This window comes from Trypanosoma cruzi, genomic scaffold (genome assembly GCF_000209065.1).
Source record: "Trypanosoma cruzi strain CL Brener 1047053516707 genomic scaffold, whole genome shotgun sequence".
Taxonomy (NCBI): Eukaryota; Euglenozoa; class Kinetoplastea; order Trypanosomatida; family Trypanosomatidae; genus Trypanosoma; species Trypanosoma cruzi.
In genome coordinates this window covers 16,779-41,317 of record NW_001849554.1, presented here as the reverse complement: position 1 = coordinate 41,317, position 24,539 = coordinate 16,779, and the positions used below count along the sequence as shown (strand labels likewise).

The following is a 24,539-nucleotide window of genomic DNA, read 5'->3' as shown; positions in this document are numbered from 1 at the left end:
CGAGGGTTTCTTCTCATGCGCTTCCTTGCTGACTTTTGTGAGGTGAGACCGGAAGAGTTTTCGCCAGCCGCCAACAAAATTGGCGAAGGAGTGACCTCGTTCTTCTTGTGTGGTCCACGTGCAATTTCCATTTTCCCCAACTTCTTTCCCTTTTTTTTTTTTGTGTGTGTGTGGCTTTGGGTCTCAGCGTGTGTTGTGATCGATTTTTGCGTCGCTGGAACATTTATCTTTTTTTTTTTTCTTTGTTGTTGTTGCTTCTTCTGGTGGTGACGAGGGTCAAGGAAGCGATCAGACGAGCACGAGTGCTGGGGGTGGGAAGGGGAAGGGGAATAGGCGTGGCGCTGACACCACACGAAAAGAAGAGCGCAGAAAAGAAAAGAGCACAGGCGATTAACGTTGCCAGGGGCTGCTTTAAGAATCCATCATGACGGAATACTCGGACTGCACGGAGGTGTCGAAAAAGGCACTGGAGTTTCGGCAGCAGTTTTATCAGTTGCTGGACGACCCGAACAAGAGGATGGATATCGTTAACCTGTACGCCCCTGGGACGCCGCTGCTGTGCGAATGGAACGGCCACTCGCTGCCGGATGCTGCCTCCATCACGGCGTACCTCAGTGGCCTGCCGAGGACCAACCACAAGATAGACTGTGTAGACGCCCAGCCACTACCCGGAAATGAACACGCGGACTCATTTCTCATGACGGTGCACGGCGTTGTAACGTACGACAATGAGCACAGGCGGGAGTTTTTTCAGCGTCTTGTTATTCGCAAGGTGGATGGGCGTTACTACATCATCAACGACTACTACCGCTGGCTCAGTGAGAAGGAATGAGCCACGTGACTGCAGTCCAAAAACCACGTTTTCCGCTCCCTCTCGTCCACTGTCCTTATGAAGCGGTGGAGGGGGCCCATGCATGGCGACTCCGCGGCAGAGTGGAGTGGGCTAGAAACGAGTTTAAGAACGAAAAAACTACAATGTTCCTTCTCTCCAACGACAACAAAAATAAAATAAGAAGGCGATAAAAAAGGGGGCCGAAGAGCAAGAACAAAAAAAATGAAAGTCAGCCGGTAAAAAGAGGATGAGAGGTGCCACTTCCAGGTTGAGTGATCCTTGGCACCCTTGGCTGTCCATTTTTTTTTTTTTACAGCCTCTCCTCTGCATACAATTTTTTTTTTTTTTTTTGGCTTCTTTCTCTTTCTTTCCGTCTGCGTTGCTCTGGAGGAAACCCCAGAAGCAGTGATTGTCCAAAGAGATAATAACAAAGGGAATAATAGAGAGAAGCGGTGAAGAAAAAGATAACAAAAAGGAGACAAACCGCAACCGTCAAACAACAACAAAAAGAACTGAGAGGATAGAAGAAAGATTAGAAACGTGTGACTCAAACACGTACGGACGCACATAAGCTCGCATCCGGTACAAACAACAATAGCAGGAGGAGCAAAGGGGAAACGCAAGTACACATCCATTAGTATTTGGGAAGGGTGAAAGTGCCTGTTGAGGACATTTTATTCTCTTTTTTATTCAAAAGGAAAGCATGAAGAAAGAGGCACAGAAGGTGCTGAAAGGCGCCGCGTACACGGAGGCTAGCCCAATTTCAGAAGTCTCCCATCAGAAGGCGTCGGCCAGCAAGGCTTTTCTTGAGAATCACTACCGTGGTATGTTGCGGGAGACGCGTAGTGGTGGTAGTGCACGCCCGGTTGGCCCGCGACAACGGGAGCCGTGTGCGGAGGATTTTGTTCTCTTGAAACTCATTGGCAGGGGCGCCTTTGGTGAGGTGTACGTTTGCCACCGTAAGGATGATGAAGAAAAGCAGCTGTATGCCCTTAAGCGGATGCGGAAGACAGATATGGTTCGCAAAAAGCAGACGGTTCATGTGAGGTCAGAGAAGGACGTCATGGCGGAGGCAGCTGCGAAGAATGAATGGGTGGTGCGTTTGCACCTTAGCTTCCAGGATGAGACTTATCTCTACATGGTGATGGAATACATGCCGGGAGGCGACATGATCTCATGGCTTTGTTTAAAACAAAAGTTTGACTTGGAGAGCACGCGGTTCTACATTGCGGAACTTTCCGCTGCTGTCGCAAGTGTTCACGAAATGTGTTTTGTACACCGTGACATTAAACCAGACAACATATTGTTGAGCGCCAGTGGACACATCAAACTTACGGATTTTGGTCTATCCAAGCGGTTTGCGAAGGCGGGTGAGGAGCTTCTAGATCTCGAAGAAAGTGCCTTGCCGGAAAGCACAACACTCAGTGAAATGGCAGGGAAGCCAGACACCGCGTCACCAGCCGAGAGACATGGTGTAGTGCATTTCCGCGATCGACGCATGTTTGAGTCTATTGTGGGTAGTCCCGGCTACATTGCGCCGGAGATCTTGCTGCGTCAGCGCTATGGTATAGCGTGCGACTGGTGGTCTGTTGGTGTCATTATGTACGAGATGTTGTACGGTATCCCGCCCTTCTTTTCACCAAACCCGAACTCCACCTGCTACAAGATCACACACTGGCGAGAGTATCTCCTTTACCCTGACAACTGTGACGTGCCTGAAGACGCGGTGGATTTTATGCAGCGCCTGATGTGCGACCCCAAAGATCGCCTTGACTTTAGCGGCATCAAGAAACACGCCTTTTTTTATGGCATCGACTGGGAACGTTTGCGTGAGACGAAAGCCGCTTTTGTACCGGCGCTGACCAATTTGCTTGACACAAAGTACTTCCCCGAGATTGACGACGGGGACAAAGTGCAACGGGGTGAGGAGCGCAACATTGTGAAGGAATATGACCCACACGGCGTCATGTTTGCGGATTACAAGTTCATTCCTTCACGATGAGTGCATAATAACACACGTGCTACGTCTGTTTCCGGCTTTGTGAGTTTTCTTTATCAGGGGTTTTCTCGTTTTTTCTCTTTTTTTTTTTTTTTCTCTCTCTCTCTCTCTTTGTGTGTGTGCGTGTAGTTGAAAAGTAGAAACCATAAAATGGCTGCGTGAGAAAAAAAAAAAAAATGAACTGGACGGCGTTAGTGTTTTTTTTTTTTTTTTGAGGAAAGGGGTGGAATCAGCGACAAAACCGGTGTGTATGCGACATTTTTTCCTATATAGCGGTTTTTTTTTTTTAGTTTCTTTCTTTCCCCACAATTTTGTTGCCCCGGTTGAATCCGCAGTGGATCTCTTTTTTGTTAGTTTTTATGTGCATCGGACCTTTTCTTCCTTCCTTAGATGGAGTCTTCCTCCCGCACCCATGTTTTCTTTTTCTTTTTTTGTTGTTGTTGTAAGCGTTATATTGAGTTTTTGTTTGGTTTTACAACAAGTGTGGGGAATATATATGTATATTTACCTTTCTTTTCTTGTTTTGCACTCACAGCTTCTTTGAAATCACTTTTTGTTGGCCGGTGATGATATTTGGGATGCTCTAGAGGGTGTGTGTGCAATGGGTGTGGGAGAGGGAGAAAAGGGGCTGAGGGCATGCCCTCATTCAAATGGGGCGGTCCTGCTGTTGGTGTCGCCAGCGTATTTTTGGAGTTCACCTCGTGTTACTCTTGACGGTTTTTTTTTTTTTTTTGCTTTTGTGTGGTTTGCTGCGTCTTTGTCGTCTTCCTCCATGTTAGACGGAGAGACGAGCAGCGGAGGGCAAGAGGCGCCAAGCACCCTCAATGGAAGAATAAAAAATAAGGGGCGGGGAGGGGGGAGGAAGGTACTGTTGTGGGAGGGAGGATGCGTGGAGGAGTCACGGTTGACGGGAGGTGGCACGGAGGGAATTTGGAAGCGGTGGGGAGGGATGGAAACGGATATGAATAATGCACATGTATGTTGGTGCTGTTGGTGATGGTGGGAGTGCGAGAGAGGGAGAATGTGCCGTGTCCACAGGGCCGAGAGCGTGACAACACGACGATGATGACGATTGTTTTTTTTTTTTGTTTGTTTGTCGCAGTAAAATTTTTATTCTTTTGGGCCTTTTTTTGTTTTCCTCTTTTGTGTCTTTGACGTTATTCCTCTCGGGCTGTGTACACCTCTGACCGTGCGGATCACTCTCTCATCTACAATGCCCTCTTTGCTGCAGAGTCCTTTTTAAAGGCTACAGTCTCCGAAGATACACGCATAAACACAGACAAGTAAACAAGAAAAAAAGTTTAAATGCGTCTGACAGTTCCTCTTGTCGTTGTTTTTCTTCTTGTGTATTTGTCGTATTTTCACGTGCATTTTTTTGCGGGTGTGGCGTATGCGTCAAATGTGGCAAATGACGGGGAGCGTCCCAGCCGTGTGGTGGAGCTGACAGATGAGACATTTGACAGCATCGTGATGGATCCGGAGAAGGACGTCTTTGTGCTGTACTACGTGCCGTGGTCGCGGCACAGCGTGGCGGCAATGAGGCTCTGGGACGACCTTTCCATGAGTCAGTCACAGAAACGCAACTACTTGACATTTGTGGCTGCGAGAATTGACGGTGAAAAGTACCCGGATGTGATTGAACGCATGCGAGTGAGCGGCTTTCCCACGATGCGGTACTACACACGGATTGACAAGCAGGAGCCGTTTGAGTACAGCGGCCAACGATATCTCAGTCTTGTTGACAGTTTTGTTTTTCAGAACACATGAGTTTGGATCTACTCCGCCGCTCATGTAAGCATGCGCGTCTAAATATGGCCCGCAGTAATAATGTGTATATTTATATCTGCAATTTGTGGTTATTATTATTTCTTTTGTCTTATTTGTTATTTACATGCCTTTATTTTATTTTGTTTTTTCCATTTTTGTTTTGATTAAATCTGTGCATATTTACTTCGCGGCGGGTTTGATTGTCTCGATAAGTGCGTGGTGGTGCATTCAGAGGGTTGGCAAAGAGGCATACAAACAAACAAACAAAAATATAATTTTTTGCTGCGCCTTAAAACTAACATGTTCTTTGTTATCTGACTTGTAAGGCACGCAATGAAAGGCGGAGGCAGAGGGGGATGAAAGGAAGAATAGGGGTGAGGAACGCGAGGTCCAACGAGGGAGCGCTGAATGCCCATGCACCAACAACAACAGGGGTTAGGGAAAATTAATGGCTTTGAGGAATAGAAGAAATGCAAAGGGTCTCCGAGAGGGTCTTATTTGGATGTACTCATGTAACGCGATTTTCATTTTGATTTTTTATTCTTTTTTTTTTTTTGACTGCTCGGTCTTCTTTTTTTCCGTGCTTTTTTTTTTTTTTTCTTCTAATCTCTGTTGTCTCCGTCGACATCTTCCACGCGCTGTCAAGCGGGGACGAGGGGATTTTACTCACACGAAGACGGAAGGGGGAGTCATTTCAATGCGGTGGAAAAGGAACGTCTTGCGGCTGCTTCTTTTGGCCGCCGCGGTGGTGACTCTTTTCGCCCTGCCCGCCATGGCCCACGCTGTAAAATTAGAACGCTCCAGGGAGCTTGACGCGAAAACATTTCACAGTGTTGTGAATGATCCATCGAAGCACGTGTTTGTCGTCTTTTATGCCGAGTGGTGCGTTCACTGCCTTCGCCTTCTGCCCAAATGGGACGAGTTGGCAGGCGAAATGAAAGAAATGCCGAATGTTGTCATTGCGCACATTGACGCATCTTTACACTCCGAAATCGGAGTTCAATACGGCGTGCGCGGCTTCCCGACGCTGCGGCTCTTCACAAAGGGAAACAAGGAAGGCGCACTTTACCAAGGCCCGCGCGAAGTGACGGCGTTGAAGAGTTTTGTCACGAGATTTATGTAGCATGGGTGAAACGTGGCGCAATACAACGAAACAATTGGATCAAAGGATGGATTTCAGAGGCAGCGAGAAGAAAGGAGGGGTCTAATGTGCGCGCGTCAGATGTTGTTTCTGTTTGTTTATTTTGGAGTTTATGCCCTTTTTGTGTGTGTGCTTGTTTGTTTGCCAGCCGTGTCTTGCATCTTTGTGGGCGCAGAGCACCATGTGCGGGTCGACACGGTGGCCGCAGTGGGAGGATGAGGGGATAATCCTCTCCAAAAGAAGCCAACACACACACACACACACACACACACGCAGTAATAATAATGATCATAGAGGAGGTGCCGAACGCCGACGTAAACAATCACAGAAATTGATGAACCGTTGCCATTGCGGAATATCACAAAATGGGGAGGACATCTCCGAGGGTAAAGGGGGCATTGGCGGAAAAAGCAAAAGCAAAGTATTATTTTTTAAAATTAATTTTATTTTTATTTTTCTCACTCTTATTTGGAAGCTCTCACGCTGTTTATTTGTGAGACTGGGGAGATGAATGCTGAATGATATATATATTTTTTGTGTCTTTTTTTTTTTTTTTTTTTTTTCCTCTCAGGAGGTGTACATCCACAGAATATCTTTACATATTGTCCGAGGGGGATAAAAAAGAAAAAAAAAAATAATTGTGCACCTGTCTTCATGCAAGTGATGTTTGAAGAAATGGAGGATGACCTCCCCGGTGTTGTTTTGATTCCGGTACAACTGCGACGCAAACGCGTCTTAACGGCATGCATCTTTGATGATGATGATAACGATGTGGATGTGCATCGTGAAGAAAACTCTTCACGTCGATCCCGATCCACGTACCGCAGCACCACCTGCATTGAGGAACACGTGCGAGCACGCGTGGAGAAACAGGAGTTTAGAGAAGCGGAACTGTGTGCAATGAAGCGGCATGCTATTGACCACGATGCACCTTTCTGTGTACGGCGAAAGTCATCTTTTCCAATAACTCATGCCAATTTGAGAAGCGATGCGGCATATGCACTCCGCGGGGGCGCTGGGAATTGTAACCCCGATGTGGCGCTGAAGCCATCGTGCCCAACCGCAGCGGGGGAGTTAAGGAGCCATGGAAGGAAGAGGCATCGCGAGAAATTAATGCTTCCGCATATTGATAAGACGTTTCTGGCGCAAAAAAACATGTCACCAGCCTCGGCTTCAGCCAGAAGAGGACGCTCTCCTGGCAGGCTGCCTCCAATTAGTTCGGGAGGGGTTAGTTGATATTTCAACGCTCTGAGGCTGTTGAGGGACGCGGCAGGAAGGGGAATCACGGCGCTGGCATATCTCTGGCCATGTTGTGTGTGTAGCCTGGACTTCTTCCAATTTTACCTTTGGCCCTATATATATATATATATATATATATAAACGGAGAAAAAAGAAGGTTTTAATTTATTTTTTTAATTGACGGGATGAATGAAGTACTTTTTTTTTTTTGATGAAAAAACTTTTGGTCCGCGTTTTTGTTTCTTTCTCTTTTATTATCTGAAATTAAGCACAAAAATTTTTATTTTGTGGTTTTTTTTTATTTGATGAATTACTTTTTCTTTTCCATTACGCATACTATACATGTAACATAAAAGTGGTATAGTATGCATATATAATCTTTTCTCGTGCCTCTGTACTTGTTTTGATTTGTGTGTGTGTGTGGTATGAATGAAGGCCCATAGGCCATTTTTTAAATATTTAATATATATATGTTTTGTGTTTTTTTCTGCCGGATGATTTAGTCGTCGGCAGCCTGCGAGCGTGTGTTGTGGGGAGTAGTTGGTTTTGTTGAGGCGCTTGCAAGGGATCAGCTCCAATGTGAATAAACTAATGCAAGAGGAGAAGAGGGAAAAGAAGGAATGCGTTTTAGGCACCATTCTTTGGGGTGGTTTTGCCTTTTTTTTTGTGTGTGTTTTTTGACTCCGCGGGTTTTCGCTTTTTTTTTTGCCCATCGGCCTTGTGCGTTTTTCTTATGAGTGCCCCCCCATGGTGCTTCTGCATACGGAGACGGAGGCGACATTTGTGAACTTATGCGCATTTTGTGTGCAAATACATGCATGGGTGCGCTTGTTTGGCTTTTTTGTGTACATGTTGTTGTGTGCTGCGAGGGAGTGATGTGCATACTTATTGGCTCTTTTGCCTACTGCGCAAGAGACGCAGAGAGAGAGGAAGTAGATTGGAAAGGAAAAAATAGTGCGCCTCTTGGACTGTGGCTCTTTGGGTGCGTTTCTGGAGTGGGAAAATATGGCGGATGGTCATTTGAACCCGTGCAAGAAACCGTTATGTGTTGTTGTCTTCCCTTTTTTTTTTTTGTGTTTTTGGTATATCATTTTAAATGCTGCTATATATTGGTGTCTGCAAGGTGGAGAGCCACGGTGGGGTGGAGGAGGGAGGGGGAGAGGGGAAAGTTTGTAAACACAGTCTCCTGCATATTTATTATACATTTGTGCGCATGTACATTGTATTTACTCTTTTTTCCCCTTAGCATAGCGCAGGCTTATTGCGGTGCTATTGGGCACGGTTGCATTTCATTAGCCTGGGGAATAGAAAAGACCATACATTTAATTATTTATTGACGACATACGACTCATAGACGACAGAAAAATTGCCCATTAACAATTTCCGGATTTATTTATTTATTTATTGTTTGTCTGCCATTCTCATTCATTGGGGACCCATTCGCCAAAAACCAAAAAAATGACGACGGCTCCCGCTGGAAGAGAACAGATCATTGCATACGATAGCGACAGTGATGATTCTGTTGTGGAGGACGGGGCACCACACCGCACTGTTGCCAAGCGAGCCGAGATGATTTTGGCTCAACAGCAGAGATTTCGCTCGGTGGGTGAACGGGAGGCGGGAAAACGAGAGCTGAATTCCCTCGGCGGTGCGTACGGCGAGTTCTGCCGCGGTGCGCCGCTTTCCGTGTGGGTGGCAGAGACTGCCTGCCCGCCACGCAAACGGAGCAAGAGCGATAAAAACGAGGCCTGCGCCACAGCGGCTTTGCAGACCCCTGAGAAGAATCGAAATGCACGTGACGACGAAATTCTCGTACCAAGTCCCAAAACGGGAGGTCGTGTCTGCGGATACCGCTCCCCGTTGCCGAAGAAAACGACGCCCCCATCGATCGTGTCCGATATTTCTCCTGCCTCAGCCTGCAAGGGAGGCGCGTGGGGTAGCCAGGAGTCGATAGGGAGGAACAGCCCCACAGCAATTGAGGTGGTGCCGTTGACACCTGATGGTTCTGCCACGAGTTCACTGCTTTCACAGGCAGAGCGCAGCGCAGTTGAATTGCTTGCGTGTGACATAGATAGTGTCACACGTGAGTGCTGGCGTGCCAGTCAAGAGCAGCTTTTGCCGTCTGCCATATACGCAGAGGAAGACAGGTTGGCGGCTGCAGCGGCACACACGACATCTCCCGGCGGCACCGCAAAACGCAAACGCCCTCGTGGTGTTGCGACTCCCGAGAAGGTTAACGATGGTACGGCCCGGTGCTTGCAATTTGAAACGGACAGTTCCATGCGATCACTGCGTCCGTCTGTATCGGAGATGGCGCTTAAAAGGCTTAACAAACAAACACAGCAAAGATTGGCCTCGCGGTGTCTCATGCTGCCTTACTGAGGACGGAAGGGAGGAATGACTCTTTCCTTTCTTCCCTTGTTGATTGTTTGCTGCAATTTTTTTTTTGTTTATTCTTTTCTCTTTGAAAAAGAAGATTTCTTCTTTTTTTTTTTTTCCTTTTGTTGTTTTCCTTGTCTCGCTGCGACGTCTCATGTTTTTTTATGTGCATTTCCTTCCTGTTTGCTTGTTTTTGCTTTTTTTTTTTCTTATCTTTTTTTTTTTGCCATTATGTATATTATGCATATTTATGGTGTGATCAGAAAGGAGCGTGTGTGGCTTCAGTGTCGCGGTTTTGCCTGCGACGTCGTGCGGGTCTTGTGGATTGGGTTTGACAGTCAAATATCGCATGAGCCGGCCACTCCCCTTTTCATTTGAAACCCATACAAATCACGATGCGGACTTTCCCGAGGGAGAGCACTGGAATCAGGAATGCCTTACGAAACTGGGCGGAAGCGCAAGTGCTGCACCTTTCAGCATGCATGGGGCAGTCAACGGATTGGTTCCGTTCTTTCTGGCGGGCCATAAAATGTGTGTACTGCTCTCGCACAAAGATTCTGGGACCCTAACAGGCAATTCCTTGGAGTCTCCCATGCGGTTGCGTAATGAAATGCATTACAGCGGCTCTCTTCTTGGTTTGCTCTTTTTTAACGCGGAGCAAGAAAAGTCAATATTATCGAGTGAAAAGTGTAATTTATTGGGTTGCCCATTTTCATTTTCCATGTCTACAGAAATTTCTCATGGTATGGACCGCAATTCCTCTCCGGATAAGGCATCTTTCTCTACACCTTCTGAATGAATTAGTTCCTATGGCAAGAACAGGCGGAAGTGCCGCAGTTGTTGGTATGTTTGCTTGCTTTTGTCAGGCGGCACTGGAACAGATACCGCACCTGAGAATTCTTGTTTCCTTTGTTGAACGTGAAGAAAATCATTGGCTGGACTTGATTTATCAGATGTCAGGACCCACAAGCTTGCCTTTACGCTTGCGTCGGTACGCGGTGCAGGAGGTTTCAGTCTTGTCACATGCCTTCTTCCACTGCGTAAGCTCAGTGGGCGATATGATAGATCTTACTTTTAAAGCCATGCAGAATTGCCCGCAGCGAAGTAATACTGTGCAGAAGGAGGATTCTCTTGTCATCCAACTCATTGGAGTGCCCCGCGATGTTGAGATTCAAGGGGGAGAGGAAATGCGGGTGGCATCGTGGGGGGCGAGAGCGATCGTGTTTACTCAACCTGCCGTTTGTGGTGCGTTGTCGGAAGAATGGGGGATTCATTTTTCCGCTTGTCTACCGTCTGCGTCTTGTGACGGGCATGCGCCGATGTTTGAGTTACCTGAATTGGGGATGGAAGTGCAACGGGTCCTGCGAGCCGTTGAAGGCGAGATGCCCACGTCCATTGCGGTTCTTCACCTGCCAGATGCTATCAAGGTACTCTTACCTCAGCTCACAGAAGGAATATTTGTGAAGGATTCCGTGACGCACGCTGTTTTGGGGCAAAATTCATTACTGCCACATTTGCAGCAAAGACGGCGGGAACGCCAGGGAATAGATAACGTAGAGAATCAAGTGATGATAAATGAGGGAGTGGGGCTAAATGTGAATAAATTGGTGGACGCCAACTCGGCGGAAGTAACGGAACAAGTTGGGGCAACATGCTTGCTTCAACCTTCAAATAGTTTTTCCAGAAAATATTTGGCGCGGCGAACGCTTAGGTGTATCCCGTTACCGAATAAAATGAATGATTATAAAGTGAATTCTTATTGGTCGTTAAGAAGACCATCGGACCCCAAATCCTCCCTCTCCGCACCTATTCTGAGTAAGGGGAGTCCCTTGGCGCCTATTGCGGCTAGGCGAGGGAGCAACTTATTGAGATCGGAGCGTTCTTTGATTACCCCATCTTGTGCAGAAGAGGTAAGAAACGCAATTAAAAAACATGAGCGTCAACGAAATTCTATTTCGAATCGTCGGTTGATGCGACGAGAACCCTTGCTCCCGGTGGTGTACGTGCAGAAAAGACTTTATTGGCAGCGTGAGAGCGTCAGGGCATTGGAGCTTAAAGAGAGGAATATGATTGAGCTGGATGAGAAAAAGTGCCGAAGAATAGCCGAGGTGAAAATTGAGCAAATGAATTGCGGATCGCAGTGTGGTGCCTATTCACCCCGTACGCATGTTTTTTTGCTGAGGGCAAAGCAGAGGGCAACATCTTTTTTTGCCTTGCCTCCTTTCTCGTAGCTGTCGGTTTTTTTTTTTTTTCTTTTCTTTCTCTGCTGTTGTTGTTCCGTGACTGATGGGGGGGAGAGGGGTCCGCAGGATTTTCCGGCTGATCAGTAAACATATATACATATGCATATAAAGTTCATTGCCTTTCCATCATTAAAGTGAAATATAATTCTTTTTAATCATTACTTTTTTGTTTGTCTGTGGGACAATTGAAATGCGCCTTTTGCTAGTGTACTTGTACTTAGAGGACGATGGTAACAACAAATCACCTTTTTTTCCCTTTTTTTTTTTTTTTTTTTTTGAGGGTTTTACCAACACTCGCTATATAAATACATATATATTTTGATTTCTGCTTTAAGTGAGGACGGGGCGGCTGTGGCGGTGAGTGGAGTTGGGATTCTACACCTTCTTTTCCGTGGATAAGGATCGAGGTTAAAGAGACTTTCTCTCTTTAGTATTTTGCGGCCGATGTTGAATTTTAAGACCGTTTTACAGCGCAAAGGCGGCCAGTTCTGCTCTGCCAGCATTACGAAGGCTCTCGCACAACTGACTCTATTTGATCTCAAAAGCTACGTTTCAGAGGAGGCGGCACAACGATGCATGGCAGATTGTAACGCTGCAATCAGTGAACATGCCTTTTCACTCCATGATGCTCTTCATTCAAGTGGCCCCAATTGTTGGAAGGGAAAGCTTGACGGGAGAGTGGGGTGCAGCACATTGTATGAGACTGATGACATTGCTCTCTGCTGGTTTGTTGTGCCTCCAGGTGGTGTACTGCCGTTGCACGACCACTGCACAATGGTCGTGTGGCAGCGAATTCTATTTGGAAGAATACATATCACTTCGTTTGATTGGGCGCAGGGGTTTGAGCCTGTGGACACGCAACTATGTAATCGTCGGGGCGGGGAGGCCATTGTTGTTTTCTCGGGTACTTCGGAGGCGCGCTCCAACGCAAGCAGCCCCGCATCACTGGTGACGTCATTTGGGCCGCATGAGGGTGGTGTCCTACACGAGATTGAGAATGAGAGTACGGAACCCGCCCTCTTTGTTAACGTGATGACACCACCATACAACAAACCTCCGAACAACATTGAGTGCATGTACTACTCGCTCTCACGCCTCGACGGCGGCCGTGCGACTCCATTGGAGTCACAGAGTGATGCGGCGTGCCGTGAAAGGCTGACTGTGGGACAGCGCGTTCTTCTTACTCCACGCCCAACGGTCGGCAAAATGCCAATGAATGTTTTTATACCTATACAATCGCCATGGTGAATAAAATGATATTTAGTGCAGTGCTCGATAAAACCGGTGATAAATATTGAGGATTATAGGATAATTTGGAGGTTTCCCAGAAAAAAAGTACGCATGAAGAGAAAGGAAGAAATAACATACGAGAGATGTTAGAAACCTGTGTAAACAAAGTAAGACCAGATCGGTTGAAGAAAGAAAATTGAGCGTCTTTTTAATCGGCCCTGCTGTCTTGTTTGTTAATTGATTTTTGTTTTCAAAGACACTTCAATGGAAGGCAGTGAGTGGAGTTTTTTTTTTTTTTTATGTTCCGCCCACCATTGTACGAGTATCATTGGCGCTCCCCTAGCAATGCCGGCCGCCTCAGCGTGGTGTGCCAGGGCCAATTGCCCCGTATTGTCGGGGAAAGCCAGGAGCCAGCAATGCTTTTTTTATGGGGTCGTGGCTGTTGGCACAGGGCTGACGGCATTCGACCAGCGCCCGGAACGGCCGCGCATTACTGGGGCACAGTTGCAACACCATGAGGTCTGGGGGGCACGCGTTGCCGTGCCGCCGGTAGTAACATCGGCTTTGAGGGAAATCCGCTTGGTTGCAGGAAACTAAAGAATGCTACCTTGTCAGTTCACAATGTTCCTGGTCATCTTAGAAGATGTTTTTTTTTTTTTTTTGTTTGCTCGCTTATTCGTACGGGGTTATTGCATGAAATCTAACCCAATTTTGGAGATGTTGGGTGCATGGAGCCAAACTGTAATACATATTTCTTATTATATATATGTTTTCCTATATGTGTGACAGGGGGGACAGGTCCTATTCGGGTGTATATTCCGTTGTTTATGTTGTCTTTTCTCTCTCTTTTTTTTGTTAGCACCTGCTGCTAGAAGAACACCCACAATGTGTTTGTTTGGCATCGTCGATGCGGTTGGGGACTTTTTGAAGAGTGTTGTGGCGTGTGCCTGTTGTCTCCTCATCGGTAGCCCTGCGCTCATCATTACAGGCAGCATACTTTTCAGTCAACGGGACCTTCGAAAAGCTTTCAGCGATGCCGTGAAGGAATTTAACCCTAAACCCATGAACGATTGGACTGGGACCATTAACGATGTGCCGATTACTCTGAGACGCGAGTCGCTAAATGTCAAAAGTGTGGATGGGGCCACTTCTGTCTTTGCGGAGGCTGTTGTTTCCGTTTCTGAAGCGCCGCCAACGGAGCTCCCAGTTTTCGTGAATGTTAGCGCCGTGTTTCCTTTTCTGCGAAAGGCCCCCTTCATTAGTGTCAAAAAATTGTTTTACAGATGTTTTTCGACTGAATGCAAGTACGGCAAGGATGAAAAATGTAAGCGTGAATGTAGAAACTTTGAGGCTAAATGTATTGGTATGGGCGGCGTATTTGTTTTTACACCGACTCCGTGCAATGTGGGTGAAGTTTGCGGAGAGTGTCGGCTGATTTTCTACCTCAGGCAATTGTACCTTGTTGTTCGTGAGATCGGCAACGAAAAATACGTCGAGGACACCAAGCTCCGAAGTGCCAGGTACGCTTTTGGCGATCTTGACAACGATTACCAGCCTGGAATACCGAGCACCGTTAAAGTGCGCCTGTACAGCAGCAAGGACCCTTACATTGCCCTGCAGCGCTTAACAAAGGGAACCAATGATTTAGGTTTGAATCCGCGCACCGTTGGTATTGTGCTGATTGTTCTTGGGTGCCTATTCTTGATGCTGGAAATTGGTGTCTGCACAGCGCTAATTTGCTACTGGACGCGACCAAATAAGAAGTCTTTGGGAACTCCACTATATTTGGCCCCTGCATCTCAAGGAATCTTGACTTCAGGTGGTCCTGGTGATACCGCACCGAATCCTTACGCACATCTGGCGGAGCAAACGAGACAGGGATACGCATATGGTCAACCGCTGCCGCCAGGATACGACTACGATCAAGAGGCACCTCCAGCGGAGCAACAGGATCGTGAGTATGGAGTTTCGTTGTATACTCAGGACACCCGTGGATCCTTTTCCCCGCCGAATGCGGATAATAAGTAGAGTGTACGTTTCTTATTTTCTTGAGCGATGAGTAGGAATTTTTTAAAGTTAGCTGTATGTGGTCCATGGGAAAAATGTGTGACCAGGTGCGGCTCAGCGGATGAGAGCGTGTTTTGTTTTTTTGCGCTCTGCTACCTTATTCGTTATTTTTTTTTTTTTAAACGATACCGTGTTGGAAGGCAACGCGTGCCTAAAGGAAAATCAAAACAAAGAAACAAACAAACAAACAAAAAAAACAGGTTTTGATGTTTCACCCTGCTACTACTGTCATCGACGCTGGGGGGAGTCCGGTGGTTTTGAGGCCCCAAAGTTATCCACACTTTGTGCATGGAGTAAGCATTCTTCTTCTTCTCTTTTTTTTTTGAATATAAATTTACCAATGCACTGGTTCGCTGCAATGTGAGAGTGTTGGCTAAATATCCGCCGATCTGTGGGGATGCCGGGCACGCTGAAACAAACGGCTTTTTTTCTTAAAAACATTCTTTTTTTCTTTTAGGAGGAAGAAAAAAAAGTTATCATTCAGTTTTTTTTTGTTCTTTCGCTTGTGTTGTTTTTTTTATTATTATAAGATTCCGCATGTGGAACTTGATTTGTTGCTTTTTTTTTGTTGCGATGGCCACTACAGCCGTAGCGACGGCTGTTTCAGCAATGACTGTCACATCTGATGAGGATTATTTGGCCCAATACACCTTTGAGAAGTACATTGCTGACTTTGGGAAGCGGTATGCCGACCCTGAGGAGCATCGCAAGCGGGCCGCCATCTTCAAAGAAAACCTGGCGAAGGTCCGAGCATTTAATGGCGCCTTGGGCCGCTCATACCGACTGGGTATTAATAAATTTAGTGACATGACAAAGGAGGAGTTTAATGCAAAGTTTAATGGTCGTGTTGCTGCTCCCCAATCCACCCAGTCGCCGCAGAGGGCTCCCTACAAGCGCACGAAGGCGACTTTTCCAGAGGCCCTGAATTGGCAAGAAGCCAAAAATCCTGTCCTTACCCCCGTTAAGGACCAAGGGTCTTGTGGTTCATGCTGGGCACATGCGGCGACTGAATCAGTTGAGAGCATGTACGCCATTTCCTCAGGAAAATTACTGACACTAAGCACACAGCAAATTACATCTTGTGTAAATAATACGCGGAAATGTGGCGGTTCGGGTGGCTGTGGGGGCGGCACGGCGCAGTTGGCGTGGGAATACATTATGAATACCGGCGGCATTACACTTGATGCGGAATATCCGTATGTGAGTGGAGAGACTTCCGTAACAGGGCGTTGTGTATTGAATAGGAGTATGCCGCGTGTGGTAAACGTTTACGGCTACGCTTCGCTTCCACACAACGACTACGAGGCTGTAATAGAGGCTCTCGTCCAAAAGGGTCCTCTTGCTGTAAGTGTTGCTGCCAGTGATTGGATGTTTTACACGGGTGGTGTGTTTGATGGCTGCGGTAAGGACGGCGAGAATATCACCATAAGCCACGCCGTGCAACTTGTTGGTTACGGAACGGACAACAAAACAAATCAGGATTACTGGGTTGTGCGCAACTCCTGGGGTGAAGGTTGGGGCGAGAATGGTTTTATTCGGCTCCTGCGTAAAAAACACAACGAACTGTGTGTCTTCAACAACGCTTGGAATACGGCAGGCGGTGGTTGTGCCGATGACCCAAACATCACCATTGTTGCTTGCGGCATGTGCGGTATCTTGTACGACGTGGCATATCCTGTTGTGACGAAGCCGCCCGGTCGGGGCAGGTTCTTGTGGGCTGCCGGGACAGCATTTGGAGGCCTTTGCGTTGTAATGATTCTTTTGGTGATTTTGTCGAGGTACCGCGGGACTACCCCAAAAGTTTACGAGGTTTTTCGTGAAGAATCGGAGACCCTTAATTGATCCCTGCGTTTCCCGAAGAAGGCCGCCAGCAACAACAGCAGCGTGTGGATTATTGAGCCGTTGCACCAACCCGGGGCGGATGTGTAAAGTGTGTGTGCGTGTTTTACGCTCTCCGCTGCTGCCCCCCTTTCCGGGGGGCCGAGGCGCTCTTTCACATCTCCACTCGGTGGGTGGCGTGCGGGCTATTGGATGTATTTGGCAATAAAAAAGACAACGACCAAACAACAACAACAACAAAAAAAAAAAAAAAAAAGACGGCTAACAACAACGATTGCCTGAAAAAGAGGAGGGAAAAAAACGAAGGGGGGAAAATGACGGAAAGAAATAAAGAATGCATTTGTCGAATCTTATTACCTTTCTTCTTTACTTCATTCCTCTCTTCTTGGAAAGACTGTGAGGGAAGGACAAATTTTCCACGAAACTTTTTTCCGGTGACGCTTTTTGCAGCAGAAATCACACGGGAAGGGATGATCACGAGCAGTGTAACAAGAAGAATGCTTTTTTAGCGTGTGTTTTTCTATTTTACTGCATGCGTGGTGATTGCATTATTATTAACATGTATATTTTTTTGTCTCTGGGTTTCTCTTGTCGAGGTCAATCAAAGCAACACGGTACGAGTGACTGCCGTCCCCGTCATGGTGACGGGCTGCATGGAAGGTGTGGGGAACATGCCGGCAGCAGGATGTGTGAAGATGACGGCACCAATGGGGTCGAAATATAAGAAAAAACAACAACAACGAAAGATGCAATATAAATGAAAGACGAAAACGGAGAATTGAACGCCAAGATGAACTTCGGCGGAAAAAAAAAGATGCTGGAGGGGAACACCCACTCTTACCAACTCTCACTTAGTTTTTTTGAGTTGCATGCCAGTTTCAAGGAGAAAAGAGAGGGGTACATCATCCCTTTCTCTTCTCTTTCTAGAGTGTGGCTATTAGGGTGTCTTTCTCCCTTCTCCTGTCTCCTGTCTCCTGTCTCCTTTTTTATTTTTTATTATTTCCTGTTTACCCATTGTTGGTTGTTAGCACAAAGTACATTGGCAGTCCCTTTATTGAAAGAAAATAATTCATGTTTCACCCATCCCTGCGCGCTCTTTCACCCGTAATACCGCGGAATTTATTCAATGTGGTTGTCTGTGGTGGGGGCATTGTTGGAGCAGCGTCGCTGGCCTCACTGCAGCAGCTGCGGTCTCGTTTCCTCTCGGAGATCAGTAGGGAAGATTCCACGGCGGCGCATTCTGTCTACGCATCCCGTCTCTCTCAGTTACTGCTTGTGGATTCTGTTCCTCGGCCTCAGTATGACGCGCAGAATGTGATGCACACACTACGCACAGTGAGTTTGACACCCGTTTCAAGCAAGCTGCTGGACAATCTGGGCTGTTGGCGGCGTCTGCAGACAAAGCATCCCTATTACCGTATCGCTCTCCGACACGAGCAGACCAACTCTCCGTTGTTTCCCAAACAAAACCGTCCTGTGAGTTATTTTATGAGTTACCTGCTTGGTGGGAATGAGGCGACAGCCGAGCCACTCCTTGAGTTTACTGACCTGAATCGACCGCTTGGATTTGTCAGCTACAACGCAGAGATCAATACCGAGCTCATTAATGTTATCGAGGATCACCAAAAACTCAACGACGCAAATGTCGCCAAGGATCGAATTGTTTTTGGCTCCACGATGGCCTCTGTCAGCCTTCCACCACAGGATGTCGTTGATGGCGCATTGGGTGGTGCGGTGCTGCGCAGTACGTCTGGTGAAGATTTGCTTAATTTTTCTCTCTTGCTTGGCTGTGACGGACGTGGAAGCTCTTTGAGAGAATTGTTGGCGACGGGAGCTGTTCAACACGACTACGCACAAACGGCTTACGTCTGCACAGTTCGTTTGGAACGCATGGATGATGGCAATTCTTGCTGCTTTCAGAACTTTTTCTTGAACGGTGATGTCATTGCCATGCTCCCCTTATCAGAGGACTCGGCGAACATAATCTTCTCCACAACGGCTGCTCGCGCTCGCGAGTTGATGGCAGCTTCACAATCTGACCTTGTCTCGGAACTTAATGGGCGCCTCCATGCATTTGCTCCAAAGGACATTCCTCGCATTCTTGGGGTCCATGAGGGGACTGTGAATGGAAAGCAGGTGCGTGGGCAGGGAACATTTCCTTTACGACTAAACTTTGTTCTTCGTCCGTATTCTCCGAGATGTCTACTTCTTGGTGATGCTGCTCATGGTATCCACCCATTCGCTGGACAGGGGCTTAATTTAGGCCTGTACGATGTTTGTGCGTTGATAGAAGTTCTGGAAAAGGCTATTCGATATGGACAGGACATAGGTGGTGTTTGTGCTGTGGGACAACCGTTTGCCTCGGAGATGATGCTTCACACCAGCAGTATGATCACAGTAATGGAAGGTATTTACACTGCTCTTAACGCGGCACCCAGTTTATCTTGTGCCGGCATGAAAGTTTTACAAGGTCTTCCTTTGGTGTCTTCGTTTGGGAAGCAGTGTATTACCAATTTTTCTTCTGGGGGACTTTTTGCCCGTCGCCACAGCGACTGTTTTCTTCTGTTGTAGCGTGAACGGAGTGCATACTTTCTTGTTGTTGTTACAAAAATTTTTTTTTTATGGCCATTAAAAAGGTGAGCAAGGCTTAGGGGGAAATGAGACATCTATGTTTTTTATACCGTTATGTTGGTTTTGCATAGCGCTCTTGTGGAAAGTAGATTTGTTTACTCTTCTTTGGTGACAAAGGGGGTGGATGAGTTCTTTTTTTGCTTTCTTTTTTCGAAAACCCCTTGAAGTGCAGTTCTTTCTAGAAGCCAGAGGAAAGAAGGGGAAAAGAATTCAAAGAAAAGGTGGGCTGCTCCTACGCATCATTTATATAGAGGCATTGGACATTGAACTGGAAAGAGGCTCCATGAAGCACACGGAGTGCAAGGTTGAAGAGGGCCCCGTTTCTTCTGGTGCCAGGATATACGAGGAAATGAGTAACGTGCAGAAGCATCTGCTTAGGGACTACTTGTCGTGCAGGTTGGGTACCGCCAGCAACTGGCGAAAAGCCGTGTCGCAGCGAGTGGAAGAGGTGGTCCATCGCAGGGCACAGTCTGGAGAGTCTCTGGATGCCCACGACGTGGTGGGGGAGGTGTTGCCCTTTTCCCGCTCCATTATTCCTTCCGAGGTGCGTGAGGGACTCTTCCGTCAAATTTCAGATGCGCTGCGTCTGAGGGATGAGCGGGACTGAATGAATTATCGCTGCGACCTTTGGGGCAGGTGCACACAGATAGTCTTCTGGCACTATTTTACTTTTAAGACACTTTTATTTTTTATTTATTTTTTGCGTTGCGGCTGTTGCTTTTTTTCTTTTTTAGTAAAAAAATTTTTTTCTTTTTCTCTCCGAACTTTTGTGTCTGTCTTTGTTGCCGTACTAGCGTCTGGCCTCAATTTTCTGAAGCGGGGGATTCGGGCGTTCGGCTGAAGGGAAACCGCAAAAAAAAAAAAAAAAAAAAAAAAAAAAAAGGAGGGTGATATTTACGACGACGAAAACGGCGGTCAATTTGAGGGTGTCATTGGCACAAAAACGTGGCGGAAGCCTATAATCCCGCTTATAAGGAGGACTGGCTTTTAGGGAAGGAGGGATGAGCGGAACAAAGGGCGAGATTGCGAATAAGATACGTGAGGGGGCGCAAAGGCGTGGGGAGGAGATTCAGCGCATCCGACAGCTACGACGGGAACGCCGTGAGGAACTGAAGGAGAGAGCATCGAATGCTTCTTCCGCTGGCAACTCCAGTTTCATTCCGTACATACTTATTTCTCTTGTGTTTCTGAGCTTTCCCTTGTCGGAGCCGAAAGTTGACTGGTTGCTCGTCTGTCTCTTCCTTGCGTTAAACGGTACGTGGACGATTTTCTTCCGCTCCACGTCATGGATAAACTGGGCCATTATGTGCGTCTCTAATATTGTCTTGGTGCGGTGGTCCCCTTTTATTCCAGATTTGCCGCGAATAATCAGTCAGTTGTCACCTACACATGTGGCCGTCTATGTGAGCGGGAACATCTTTTTATGTATTATTCTGTATTTTGGCTATGTTGAGCGGCGAGCCCCGTGGAACGCGTCATCGAGAAAAAGCGGGAAGAAATCAACGCGAAGCGACAAGGGGGATGGGGAACAAGTCGAGTCGTTGGAAGAGTTTGCGAGGCGTCGGGACTGGATGAATCGGCTTGACTTGGCCGCCTCGGGGATGATTTTGGGAAATGTAGCACTTCTGATTGTTCTAGGCGTGGTGCCGCTTGATTTATTTATGCAATCTCTTCGTCAATTTTTTTCGTTTGTTCGGTAGAGTAAAAACAAAAAATAAATGCAAACGCACACATCTTAATGTCTCTACCTCCAGTGAAAATAAAAAAATGGGGGAGTAGGCCACTGGTTTTGTATGTATATAATGTACACGTACATATTATACATGTAAAAATTTTTTCTCCATTTTTTACCTGGTTTTGTGCACGCTTGCGATGTCATGTTTCTTTTTAGTGTTAGATGATGCGTCATGGGTGGTTCCTGTGGAATTTTTTGTTTTTCAAGGAGTAAACCGCCACCATTACTGCTTTGCGTGAAATGTTTTTTTTTGTTTTTTTGTTCTTGTCGGATGTTACTTACCTTTTAGATCGTTCTTGATTTTATTGTTGCGTTTGGTAGCTCATCAATGGAGGGTTGCTCTTGTTTTTGTTGCTACAGCGGTATATATATATATATATTTTGGGAGGGAGTTTGCTTTGTTTTTTTGCATTTTTTTTGGAACCATTTATGATAAATGCATTTCTTTCCCTTCATTCCTTTTCTCTCCCTCTTCACATAGCCACGCACACACAATTATTTGCGTGTACAACAATTGAAGGTGCCGTCAAGGAAGGCGAGGATGGCCCCAAAGAAGCGCCTGCCCCGCAGGCATCATGCGGCGGATGGTTATCCGAATTTGGAGAATGCAGCAGCGGAACGCATTGACGCTGTCACAGCGGAGCCGCTGCATCCTCTGAAGTTTGTTGAGATTATGAGCCCTGATGGAACATTGCGGCTGTTTTACAATACCGCCACGCTTATTCGCATCGCCACAGACCGGGGTATGTTCATGCAGCCCCCGCATTTTCGGGAGCCAATGCTGCTTTCCTTGCAGCGGCATGTGGAAACGATTGAGGGGAGGACCTTTCGCTTCGAGAGAAGCAACGTTCTTATTCACGATCTCGGCGACGGGAATGATGGCGGCATTCATGTGCTTCATAGACATGTGTACTTTGATCAGATCATGGATGAGTTCTATCTTCTTAATCCGGCTGAGTTGTACGTGTGTCCGTCGTGCTACCTCCACTGGATTGGCACGCGTCTTATTCCACATCTAACGGTAACGCGACGGAGAATCGAGTATGTGGATGGGGACCCTAATCCTGTTATTGATCCACTCGATGTTTTTGCGCACATGCAAGGGGTGCAAAATGCGGCGGCAGATGAAACCGATAATTCAGACACGGCGGATGTGGTTGAGGAAGTGGACCGTCTTCCGTTAACAATCCCTTCAATGGAGGCCGTGCCTGAGTGGGACTCCCCGTTGGTTCACATTGTGTTTCGTCGTGCGATTAGTTGGAGGCGTCACGTTCGACGTCACCACAACGACAGTGGAACCGCCGCCGTCGATTACCGCTTGAAGGAATTTCTCTCGCAGTACATTTCTCAGTACAATCGCCTGCTGGAGATGAAGAACCGAAAGCAGCGCCGACGCGGTGAGGGGAATTTGGCGGGGGTTCCTGAAATGACGGTTTCACGTTATTGGCACATAAACGCACGGTACAATCGTTTGCGGTACAACAGAATAGTTGAGACCGTAGAGCGTGCGGAGCCGCATCTCGAAGAGTGCGTAAATCAGACGGCTTTTCCGAATGAGAATGTGATGAGCACATTTCACTCGAACGACAATGACAGCTCGGCCGGAGACTTTATCTGCGATTCGGAGAGTAGCAGTGGCACTAGTGGGAGCGGCGATGAGAGCTTGCAGAGCTCGTGTGAAGAAGCCGATGCAGAAGGGACTAAACAAAATCGAAAGCGTCGCCGTGCAATCAGCCAATCCACATCTTCCTCTTCATCATTGGTCGAGGAGGACGAAGAGGAGGAAGAGGTGAGTGAGAGACAGCGCCGACTTTTTAAAAGTGGTATTTTGGCGCCGCTACCCGAACCTTACCGCAATTACACGTATGAAGAGCGTCGCGTGCTGGACACTCTTTCGAGACGCGTAGCTAAACCGACGATGTTGTACATCCCGCCTCCGCAGGACGAAATAGACGATGACCGTGGTGACGAAGACGTGGATTGGGGTCAGATTGGTGAAACAATTGAGAGTGCCTCGATGTACCTTCGTGAGAAGCAGCAACGTCAAAATAGCGCCACCGCCACTTCCCCTGCTGATCATCGCAGTGGTAGGGAGGGCTCGACGAGGGGTCAGGAGGAACCGACCACACACGAGTGTGCCGCAACAGTTAAACAGATGACGGATGCGCTGCCAGTGGCGTTTCCGGTACATAGGCTCATGCTCGATGAAGATTCAATTTCACCAACGAAGACGGTGCAGGACGCCTTTGTTCTGGAAGGACAAAAGCGTCTGCTGTTGGACGACTCCGATTAGGGGAGGAGCAAAGCAGGCAACCGCAGGCCTTTTTCACCAGGGACTTGTGCTCATTATCACTTTAATACTTCTTTTTTGTTTTCCTTTTCTAACCCTTGTCGCATTTTTTTTTTTTTCGCTTGTACTTTTTCTGTTGGTGCATGCTTTAAGCATTTCAGTTATTCCATCTGATTTTTTTTTTTTTTTTTTTTTTTTCTAAATTTATTTTTGGGTTCCGTAGGCTTCATCCCTTTTCTGAGAGCGAAATTGCCTAAGGGGTGGATATATATATATATGAGGTTTTGTGTGCGTTTTGCCTTCCACGCATTTTGTTATAAATGAGTGAATGGAATGCTGTCGTGCCGCTAATCGTGTCGGGGGCTTCCGATGCTCACGAGGTGACGCACGCAGAGTTGTGCGCCATGGTGCGTGGAATGGAGGAGACGGTTGAAAACACAAAACGACGATTGAAGCAAGTAGATAAGATTATAGAACGGCAGCGTGTCGTCGTGAATGATGTTCGGATATCCACATCGAGGTTCGAAGACATGTTTACCAAAACAAACAGTGATCTTCAGTACATTCAACAGCAGCTGGAGTACGTTGTAGTTAGTCTGGAAAAGGAGCGCGGGATTGTGGCTGATCACACAGAGCAGTTGAGACTCTTTGCGATGGAATCCAACCGTCGTGATGGCCGAAGTGCTGACGTCTTAGATGACGGCACATCATTGCTTTTTTGGTTGGCCACGTGGCTTTATCGCCCACTTGTTCACTTTGCAAAGGGCTGCTACACGCTGTTTTCGCCGCTTATCAACACCCTTCAGTCCCTCTCCCTGTTTAACACGGATGTGCTCATGCGCCGTAGTGAAATTGGTGTACGTCTTCGTCACGTGGAGACGAATGAGGATCTCCTGAAACGACTTCAAAAGGGCTCTTTGGACCCCACATCACTTCCCAAGAAGAAATGAATCGCCTATCTGTACACATGTTTATTCACTACTTGTTTATTATTATTATTATTATTTTAGTCCACTCTCTTGTTTTCTTCTGTTCTCCCGTTTTTTTTTTTTTTTTTTGGGAGTCTTTGAGCATATATGAGACATGCTTCACTTTTTGTTTTTTTTGGCTGCCTTTTTTTCCTCATTTTTCTCTTTTACTTTTTGTT

The 24,539-nt window shown here is 47.0% G+C and overlaps 13 protein-coding genes across 13 annotated transcripts, besides 20 other annotated features; all 13 read left to right on the top strand.

The window, feature by feature from the left end:
* Window positions 1-2,871: part of a sequence feature (areas merged during assembly that could not be assigned to a particular haplotype. This can correspond to areas where the two haplotypes were merged or to regions with more than two copies in the genome that were merged during assembly.) that runs on past the window's edge.
* Tc00.1047053508173.180 (nuclear transport factor 2 protein(NFT2), putative) lies at window positions 425-832 on the top strand (the record flags this gene model as incomplete). The annotated part of the gene is made up of 1 exon (XM_813182.1): window positions 425-832. The coding sequence occupies one exon, from the start codon at window positions 425-427 to the stop codon at window positions 830-832; it is 408 nt and encodes a 135-aa protein (XP_818275.1).
* On the top strand, window positions 1,536-2,834 carry Tc00.1047053508173.170 (protein kinase, putative; the record flags this gene model as incomplete). Its single annotated transcript, XM_813181.1, has 1 exon — window positions 1,536-2,834. One exon carries the CDS (start codon window positions 1,536-1,538, stop codon window positions 2,832-2,834), a length of 1,299 nt encoding a protein of 432 aa, XP_818274.1.
* Window positions 2,872-3,109: a sequence feature (areas merged during assembly that could not be assigned to a particular haplotype. This can correspond to areas where the two haplotypes were merged or to regions with more than two copies in the genome that were merged during assembly.).
* Window positions 2,896-2,944: a repeat region.
* Window positions 3,110-24,539: part of a sequence feature (areas merged during assembly that could not be assigned to a particular haplotype. This can correspond to areas where the two haplotypes were merged or to regions with more than two copies in the genome that were merged during assembly.) that runs on past the window's edge.
* On the top strand, window positions 4,137-4,598 carry Tc00.1047053508173.160 (hypothetical protein, conserved; the record flags this gene model as incomplete). The annotated part of the gene is made up of 1 exon (XM_813180.1): window positions 4,137-4,598. One exon carries the CDS (start codon window positions 4,137-4,139, stop codon window positions 4,596-4,598), a length of 462 nt encoding a protein of 153 aa, XP_818273.1.
* Window positions 5,120-5,202: a sequence feature (A-rich).
* Window positions 5,296-5,721, top strand: Tc00.1047053508173.150 (protein disulfide isomerase, putative; the record flags this gene model as incomplete). The annotated part of the gene is made up of 1 exon (XM_813179.1): window positions 5,296-5,721. The coding sequence occupies one exon, from the start codon at window positions 5,296-5,298 to the stop codon at window positions 5,719-5,721; it is 426 nt and encodes a 141-aa protein (XP_818272.1).
* Window positions 5,986-6,014: a microsatellite.
* Window positions 6,162-6,196: a sequence feature (AT_rich).
* Window positions 6,270-6,302: a microsatellite.
* Window positions 7,093-7,118: a microsatellite.
* Window positions 7,137-7,157: a sequence feature (AT_rich).
* Window positions 7,425-7,450: a sequence feature (AT_rich).
* Window positions 9,417-9,493: a sequence feature (A-rich).
* Window positions 9,548-9,582: a microsatellite.
* Tc00.1047053508173.140 (uncharacterized protein) lies at window positions 9,963-11,588 on the top strand (the record flags this gene model as incomplete). Its single annotated transcript, XM_813178.1, has 1 exon — window positions 9,963-11,588. The coding sequence occupies one exon, from the start codon at window positions 9,963-9,965 to the stop codon at window positions 11,586-11,588; it is 1,626 nt and encodes a 541-aa protein (XP_818271.1).
* Window positions 11,847-11,877: a microsatellite.
* On the top strand, window positions 12,045-12,848 carry Tc00.1047053508173.129 (hypothetical protein, conserved; the record flags this gene model as incomplete). The annotated part of the gene is made up of 1 exon (XM_813192.1): window positions 12,045-12,848. One exon carries the CDS (start codon window positions 12,045-12,047, stop codon window positions 12,846-12,848), a length of 804 nt encoding a protein of 267 aa, XP_818285.1.
* Tc00.1047053508173.120 (trans-sialidase, putative) lies at window positions 13,716-14,858 on the top strand (the record flags this gene model as incomplete). Its single annotated transcript, XM_813177.1, has 1 exon — window positions 13,716-14,858. The coding sequence occupies one exon, from the start codon at window positions 13,716-13,718 to the stop codon at window positions 14,856-14,858; it is 1,143 nt and encodes a 380-aa protein (XP_818270.1).
* Window positions 15,063-15,093: a microsatellite.
* Window positions 15,435-16,739, top strand: Tc00.1047053508173.110 (cysteine protease, putative; the record flags this gene model as incomplete). The annotated part of the gene is made up of 1 exon (XM_813176.1): window positions 15,435-16,739. One exon carries the CDS (start codon window positions 15,435-15,437, stop codon window positions 16,737-16,739), a length of 1,305 nt encoding a protein of 434 aa, XP_818269.1.
* Window positions 16,939-17,010: a microsatellite.
* Tc00.1047053508173.100 (monooxygenase, putative) lies at window positions 17,808-19,307 on the top strand (the record flags this gene model as incomplete). Its single annotated transcript, XM_813175.1, has 1 exon — window positions 17,808-19,307. The coding sequence occupies one exon, from the start codon at window positions 17,808-17,810 to the stop codon at window positions 19,305-19,307; it is 1,500 nt and encodes a 499-aa protein (XP_818268.1).
* On the top strand, window positions 19,651-19,974 carry Tc00.1047053508173.90 (hypothetical protein, conserved; the record flags this gene model as incomplete). The annotated part of the gene is made up of 1 exon (XM_813174.1): window positions 19,651-19,974. The coding sequence occupies one exon, from the start codon at window positions 19,651-19,653 to the stop codon at window positions 19,972-19,974; it is 324 nt and encodes a 107-aa protein (XP_818267.1).
* Window positions 20,048-20,069: a sequence feature (AT_rich).
* Window positions 20,220-20,249: a microsatellite.
* On the top strand, window positions 20,369-21,067 carry Tc00.1047053508173.84 (hypothetical protein, conserved; the record flags this gene model as incomplete). Its single annotated transcript, XM_813191.1, has 1 exon — window positions 20,369-21,067. The coding sequence occupies one exon, from the start codon at window positions 20,369-20,371 to the stop codon at window positions 21,065-21,067; it is 699 nt and encodes a 232-aa protein (XP_818284.1).
* Tc00.1047053508173.80 (hypothetical protein, conserved) lies at window positions 21,644-23,395 on the top strand (the record flags this gene model as incomplete). Its single annotated transcript, XM_813173.1, has 1 exon — window positions 21,644-23,395. The coding sequence occupies one exon, from the start codon at window positions 21,644-21,646 to the stop codon at window positions 23,393-23,395; it is 1,752 nt and encodes a 583-aa protein (XP_818266.1).
* Window positions 23,567-23,590: a microsatellite.
* Tc00.1047053508173.70 (hypothetical protein, conserved) lies at window positions 23,713-24,342 on the top strand (the record flags this gene model as incomplete). The annotated part of the gene is made up of 1 exon (XM_813172.1): window positions 23,713-24,342. The coding sequence occupies one exon, from the start codon at window positions 23,713-23,715 to the stop codon at window positions 24,340-24,342; it is 630 nt and encodes a 209-aa protein (XP_818265.1).
* Window positions 24,379-24,398: a microsatellite.